The sequence below is a fragment of the Photinus pyralis genome, unplaced genomic scaffold, assembly GCF_008802855.1.
Source record: "Photinus pyralis isolate 1611_PpyrPB1 unplaced genomic scaffold, Ppyr1.3 Ppyr1.4_LG1, whole genome shotgun sequence".
NCBI lineage: Eukaryota > Metazoa > Arthropoda > Insecta > Coleoptera > Lampyridae > Photinus > Photinus pyralis.
This window is the reverse complement of record NW_022170249.1, coordinates 31,810,535-31,818,152: the sequence shown is the minus strand read 5'-3', so window position 1 is coordinate 31,818,152 and position 7,618 is coordinate 31,810,535. Positions and strand designations below refer to the sequence as shown.

Genomic DNA, 7,618 nt, shown 5'->3' with positions numbered 1-7,618 from the left:
TGGTTCACAAATTAGGTGTGTAGCTCCAGGTTCATATTACCATTTTGGTTTAGCGCAGTGTTTACAAAATATACTCGCACAGTTGTTAAAAGAAAATCGGTTTATACCCAGTGTTTTAGAAATTTGTGTAAACATAGATGGCTTGCCTATTTCTCAAAGTTCCAGTAATCAAGTTTGGCCTATAATGATCAATTTATTCAAATATACAAATATTGTCGAGATTTGTGGAATTTATCAGGGAAATGAAAAGCCACACAGTTCTAATGATTTTATGTTAGATTTTGTTATGGAGGCAATTGAATTAATAAATAATGGTTTTTTCTACAATACAATTTGTTATAATGTAAAAATAATTGCATTTATATGTGATGTGCCTGCGAAATCATTCTTAAAATGTATAAAGGGGCATAGTGGATATATGTCGTGTACTAAATGTAACATCGAAGGATCTTATATTGAAAATCGAACATGCTTTCCAAGCTTAGAGGGGTGGAATTTAAGAACAGATTCAGGTTTTCGAATGAAAGAACAAAGCAGTCATCATATTGAAACGACTATTTTAGAATCTATTCCCTGTGTCGATATGATTAAGTCGTTCCCCATTGACTACATGCATTTGGTGTGCTTAGGTGTTACAAAAAAACCTCTAAATAACTTATGGCTCTGTGGTAAACCACCTCATCGTTTTTCATCACAACAAATTAAAAATTTGTCAGATCATTATCTCACATTTAAAAACCAAATACCTTATGAGTTTATGAGAAAGCCAAGGTCATTTCTGGAAGTCAAAAGGTGGAAGGCTACAGAATTTCGTTTATTTCTGTTTTACCTGGGTCCTATAATATTAAGAAAAAGAGTCTCAGATGAAATATATGAAAACTTTTTGACCCTCCATGTATCAATGACATTACTGTCAAAGTGTGATAATTTACTGTATGCTAAGCAGTTACTTAGACATTTTGTACTAACTTACACAATGCTTTATGGAGAAGCAAATGTTTCCCATAATATACATAACTTGCTTCATCTTACTGATGATGTTGAAATATTTTGCAGTGTTGAAAACTTTAGTACATTTCCATTTGAAAATAAGATGATGTATATAAAAAAACTAATTCGTAAAGGTGATAAACCGCTGCAGCAAATCGTTAATAGAATATCCGAAAAAAACACACAAATTCTATTTAATGATAGCAAAACAATTACGTATCCAAAGTTCCAAATTGAACATTCGAAAGGTCCACTAATGGAAAATATATCTGGCGATAGATGGCAACAATTTGAAAAAATTGTGTTTGAAAAGTTCTTATTATCAATACAAGATGCTGATAATTGCTGTTCACTTATTGACAAAAGTGTGGTCATTATTAGAAACATTATAGTAAGTAGTAAAGGTAAATGTATTAAATTAATTGGTAACAAATTTTTAACCTACGAGGACTTTTATACGTCTCCCTGTAAGTCTTCAAAACTTAATATTTATTTGGCAAGTTATTTAGAAAATGAATTGAAATCATGGGATATAAATGAAATTGCCTATAAATGCATGAAGTTGTCTTATAAGACCAAATTTGTAATTTTACCATTAATCCACACAAACTAAGATTTATACAAATTTTTTAGCTTTTTAAGGTGGGCGTACACTGCAAACGAAATATATAAATCAGCTACTTATCGACCTACTTCCATACTTTTAAGGCATTCCAGGTCATCTATGCTAAACTGGACGAAGATTGAAATCATAGTTTCATTTAATTCATTTCAGCCCATGTTAGATTTAAAAGGCTTTTTCAGTTCATATACTAAACTACCTAAACGAAAACTGCCTCCAGAGTTGCTCAAACTTAGTTTAATTGTCCTTAGCTGATTTTAATTTCGTTTATTTCGCAATGCCCGCGCCCCTTTAATATTTTCTTATGTTTATATATGTATAAGAGTTGTATAGCACACACATTTATTAAAAGTTTATGGGACGAAATTTTCACACATGTATCTACGTATAACATCGGTCTATTATAAGGTGTTTCTGTTCTTGTTTTGCCCTTTTGTTGTTTTTTTAGTTCCTATGGCGTCTCCAAATAATACATGGACTGTGGTGTGTTTCACCAATGATGAAACGGTGGAGGCAGTTCCGACAAAATGGTTAAGTGGAGATCAGTGCTTATGGCCAGTGGTAACTAGAGACAAATTAAATACCTACATAAGAAAATGTGAATTTAATTCATGTTGGCCATCACACACTGTGAGAACATTTCGGAATGCAACATATGGTAATCTTCATATTTGTGGTATTAAAAAAATAATTTGTGAAAGAATATGTACCTAATTTTTGATTAATGAAAACAAAAATTTAATTAGATAATAATCAAAGTGAAAAAGGAATTTTTTTTTAGATAATTACTCTGTTGCGAGGAGCAAAGCTAATAAAGCTGAAAATACAAGTGACCTGAACACAGATTGTGATGATGGTCCTTTATCAGGAAAAAGGAAAAGAAAGAAAAAAGTGATCTCTTCATCTTCAGACGACTCATCAGACACTGAATCTATGAATGAGAAGCGGGCCAATAAAGGTAAAATGCCTTCTCCACCAGCATGGACTGATGATGAACATCGGACTCACAAAGATTCACATCAGTTAGGTAAGAGGCTGTCAAAATATTTTTTTATCAATTTTAATATAATGTTCAGAGTCCCTGAACACTTCAAATTAATGTTGCAACATTCTGTTTTATCTGAGTTCTTATATTTTATTTACCTTTTGTAGCTGAACCAGAAGCATGCATAGATGAACTTGAGGAACAGGTGGTTGTGGTACCACCTGTTATTGAATCATTACCTTCAACCTCGATTGCCCCTAGCCAACAAGAAAATGAAATTAACAATATCACACCACGAAAGCCTATAGACTCCATTAAGGAAAATATAAGCAAGTTTATTTAATTTTGTTAGAAATAAATTGATGTCTAATCAAATTTTTTCAGGAAGGGCAGACCGAACAAAATGTTGTTGCAATCCAGCTTTACTATACAACATTCAGGCATTACTTATCGAAATCAATAACAAGCTGAACAGTGTACCTAGGAAAGCTGAGGAAAATGAAGAAAATATCATTCGGAAATCCGGAATTAGTTTTCCTATGGAAACTATTCAGGAATTCGACAAATTTGAGAAATTCTTTTCGGCAAGAGAAAATTATTTAGCTTTGGTAATATTTTTTATTATGTTATTTAAACAATTCATAACCAACTTCGGCTGCACAAATTCCCAACTTTCTTTATATCAATTCTAAATTGGCATCAGCATTATGTTGGTAGTATGGTGCAGCGCTACCAGTATTAATGGTCTGTTGTTGTCAAGCTGCTGTAGATTTGTTTCAAGCATTAATATATAAAACACGTTTTATAACCATTAATTTTAAATTATACATGACATCAATATTGATTGATTATGTCATTGTTGTCTATGACGCACTGCTCTGATTAAAAGACTGCATGAAAAGCAATGCTTTGTATATTTCATTTAAACTTACCAATGTATGATGCAATGTATTTTTTGCAGGTTGGATTTTTCTCATCTATTGGAGGAGCTAATTTATATGAATTTGTACGTAGATGCCTTGCTCCTCTACTATGGGATGGATTATCGGAACAGTTTTCCTTCTTTGGAAAAAAAGGAAATCTTTCCTTTGGGGATAAAAATTTGGCAAAAATAATAATAGGTAAATACATTGTGTTAGTTTAACGAAATTGAGCGAATTAAACAATATTAATTCTCTAATGTCTTAAATATTACGCACATTATACCTACACACTGACCAGTAAATCCTGACTTTCCAAGTTCTGGTGTGCACATTAGTGCGCAGTTCAGCAAAGCTACACATGGAATTTGTTAATCCCCAACATGCAGGTCTAATAGGAACGTTTCATGACCAGGATTTGCTGATCCATATTGGTCTGTACAGAAATAGTGTGCACAATATTTTTAATGGACGAGAGATACTTGATTAATATGTGATATTAACTGTGTTATAAACTGTTTTGTTTAATACATTTTACTGCTGTGTATACATTGGTACAAACATTTGCAAAATTTTAGAAGCCGCTGAAAAAGGTGGACATGCAAAAAATAAAAAGGAAGTTGAGCAGAAACTGGGGGATTGGCTGCGAAGATCTAAGGAACGACGCATTCGGGCAGAACATAAACGTGCAACAAAAAAATAAGAATTTAGGTATGGAGAAGCGTGTTTTTTGTATACATACATACTTATAGAGCTTTATTTAGGTGCTATTGGAAACTTGAGTATCCCAAACACCATTATAGAATATTAAGGCAGAGGGCAATTTGTTGTTTAAGAGAATATTTTGTTTTTTACATGTTTTCTGTAAATACTTTGTATCAAACTCCATATTAAATCTTTGTTATTTTATTAAAACAAATTTTATTACTGCTTTTGAAAATCCCTGTTTTTATAAATTGGAACATTCCAACATCATCTTGTGAATGTCCCCGTGTAACATCTCGCATACATGTTTCTGTAACATCGCAAATGATGACATGGCTGTTGCCAGACACGTCCCTGGGATGTCTATAGGAAAATAGGGACCTCTTAGGGATGTTTGTATTGTCTCATTGGAATGTTTTTAGGATGTTTGTGGGATGGAATTGTGTTATTAGGGATAGGGCTCACTCGTAAAACTCGCGCATCATGCACTCGCCCAGGCATCCCAACATGTACATTTAAAAATCGTAACTGATGATCGCAGATGCCTGAAGACAAATGATACATTTGGTCAGAGGTATCAGCATTTATATTAGAACTGTAGGTACCTTGTAATATTATAGAATGAAACTGTTTTCGATTATAATAATCCTGCGCATTGTACGGAGGCTGTTTAACAGGGATATGGCATCCATCAATTGCGCCAACAACTTCTGGAAAGCCACCTGAACGTTCATAAAACACCTACAATTATAAATTTACCCAAGGCTCGTTAACAGTTTATAATGGTTACATTAATCGTGTGTTCGTTATTTTGTGGCCACGTAATAAACTGTGGCATCATCTCCAATATTAAGAAAATAATTTCTTTGAACACCCCATGTGCTGTACTTCGTGCCAGTCCAAACCGATCACCTGCCGCTAGAAACGTTTCCGGTTTGGCCAATATCCAGATTGAAAACATACGTTTCTTCTCCAGCGGGATTGCATGGTTTGCCATGCCATTGGCATTTCCAACAGTAATTAGTAATTGCTGAAAAGTAACATTAGTATTATAAATGAATTTAAAGAATACTTATTACCTCAAAGGTTGGCCGTGTCATTCGGAAATGTTCAGAAAATAGGTCTCCCATATACTGTGCAATTGTCTCCTCGTAATCATTCTCATTTCGAGGTACAGGTCTTCTTGGGGCTTGTTCAACAGGCGGTAAGGGATCTGCTAACATAAGAGCTTGGTCTATAGCAATATTAGTTGGGAAGTTATCTTCCATAATTTCTTGATATAGAACTAAATTCACAATATCTAAATCCATGCTGCCTAAAAGTTAAGTAAATGTAGGCCATAGGCCATGTATGACCTCACCTAAAACTTACCCTAAGCGGGGACAAAAATTAAATAACTGCTAAATTTGACACAATAAAACAGCGCTCCCCAAACTAACGAATTGTGTTATCAGCAGACGTCACACAACTGTTACAGCTCCATCGGTAACTGCTCGCTTTGGTATTCGTCTACTGAACGCGAGCATTGATATCATGTCCTGACACAACATTTAACTTATACTGGACAGGTTGCAATGGTAAATCTAGTACTTAACTGCTTAAACCTACTATACGATATTACGGATTTACAAGCACCCGTATCTATCTCAAATAAAATCTTTTTATTGTTTACCTGCACCATTACCTTATGTGGTGACGTTGTACTGGAACTTAGCTTATTTAAGCTTAACAAGTCGCTATTTACATCATCGCTTTGATCTGACTCCTCCCGTTCCTCCACAGCACCCACGACCCAACTCGTACCGGCAGTGCACAACCTCGATATATGGCCAAATTGGTGACATTTGTAGCAACGATACTTCACAGCTGGGCACTTATTCTTCTCATGCTTCTGACCACACTTGCTACATGACTGTGAAGTTGACACTTCGGTTGATGACTTACTTTTCACAAATGCCTTTTTGGTGTATGCATTTGGCTTTGTAAACTGCTTTCGACTAATGTTGACACTGGATACTGTTCCACTGGTACTGCATAATCCTTTGACCTGCTTTTCAGCCGTCTCACATGCTTGCGCAATTTGACATGCAGTGGTAAATGTCAGCTTCGACTCCGACAACAACCTCTTCAGTTTCTGAACTTACTCCGCACACAAACTTATCCCGCAATGCTTCTTCTAAAAAAATTTTAAAGTTACATGTACTCGCTAACTTACGTAGTTCGACTATGTATTCAGCAATGCTTTGCCCCGGTTTCTGGTTGCAATTGTTAAAAACAAAACGTTCGTATATCTCCGACACAGGAGGCGAATAGTGCTTTCTTTAATTTAATGCTTTACCAAGTTAACACATAACCTCACTTTTTAACACGTGCAGTACGTACTTTTTACAACTACTTTTGTTCACAAGTCACAACTCGTCGCCAATATGCTGTGTATTTAAACAAACTAAACACGTGGATTCTAATAGTTTAATAAAAGATAACGACTGCATTACATGATACATAAAGAAGAGCTTATGCAATGCAACCTACTAACTGAACTTGACATGGACGACCTCCGGTCAGTGTTGCCACCATTTCGCTTACAATATTCCCTTCGCCATGCCATTGGCATTTCCAACAGTAATTAGTAATTGCTGAAAAGTAACATTAGTATTATAAATGAATTTAAAGAATACTTATTACCTCAAAGGTTGGCCGTGTCATTCGGAAATGTTCAGAAAATAGGTCTCCCATATACTGTGCAATTGTCTCCTCGTAATCATTCTCATTTCGAGGTACAGGTCTTCTTGGGGCTTGTTCAACAGGCGGTAAGGGATCTGCTAACATAAGAGCTTGGTCTATAGCAATATTAGTTGGGAAGTTATCTTCCATAATTTAGGTCCCTCTAGCAAAAGCAAATAAAATGCACATTTCTAAATTCGCACTGCGCCTGCGCAAAACGGAACTTTCTTATTTACGGAACGATTTACACGCAATTTTGGTTTTAGGTCCCTCTAGCAAAAGCAAATAAAATGCAGTTTTCAAAATTCGCACTGCGCCTGCGCAAAACGCAACTTTCTTATTTACGGAACGATTTACACGCAATTTTGGTTTTAGGTCCCTCTAGCAAAAGCAAATAAAATGCAGTTTTCAAAATTCGCACTGCGCCTGCGCAAAACGCAACTTTCTTATTTACGGAACGATTTACACGCAATTTTGGTTTTAGGTCCCTCTAGCAAAAGCAAATAAAATGCAGTTTTCAAAATTCGCACTGCGCCTGCGCAAAACGCAACTTTCTTATTTACGGAACGATTTACACGCAATTTTGGTTTTAGGTCCCTCTAGCAAAAGCAAATAAAATGCAGTTTTCAAAATTCGCACTGCGCCTGCGCAAAACGCAACTTTCTTATTTAC

At 35.2% G+C, this 7,618-nt stretch overlaps 1 protein-coding gene across 2 annotated transcripts; it reads left to right on the top strand.

The window, feature by feature from the left end:
• Positions 1–1,152: 1,152 nt before the first annotated feature.
• On the top strand, positions 1,153–4,404 carry LOC116173183. 2 transcript variants are annotated; one of them, XM_031490510.1, is made up of 7 exons: positions 1,153–2,270; positions 2,394–2,639; positions 2,765–2,926; positions 2,982–3,205; positions 3,559–3,711; positions 4,096–4,228; positions 4,282–4,404. In XM_031490510.1, exons 1-7 carry the CDS (start codon positions 1,988–1,990, stop codon positions 4,326–4,328), a joined length of 1,248 nt encoding a protein of 415 aa, XP_031346370.1. In that variant the 5' UTR covers positions 1,153–1,987; the 3' UTR covers positions 4,329–4,404. The 2 variants fall into 2 exon arrangements, with proteins under 2 accessions (XP_031346370.1, XP_031346380.1); XM_031490520.1 differs by having other exon boundaries at positions 3,559–3,718.
• Positions 4,405–7,618: the final 3,214 nt, after the last annotated feature.

Excerpts from the sequence above, each read along its gene's own strand:
- LOC116173183 (XM_031490510.1), top strand. The coding sequence starts at position 1,988 with ATGTATCTACGTATAACATCGGTCTATTATAAGGTGTTTCTGTTCTTG. Across the intron at positions 2,640-2,764 it reads CAAAGATTCACATCAGTTAG|CTGAACCAGAAGCATGCATA; the intron begins GTAAGAGGCTGT and ends TACCTTTTGTAG. Across the intron at positions 3,206-3,558 it reads GAGAAAATTATTTAGCTTTG|GTTGGATTTTTCTCATCTAT; the intron begins GTAATATTTTTT and ends TATTTTTTGCAG.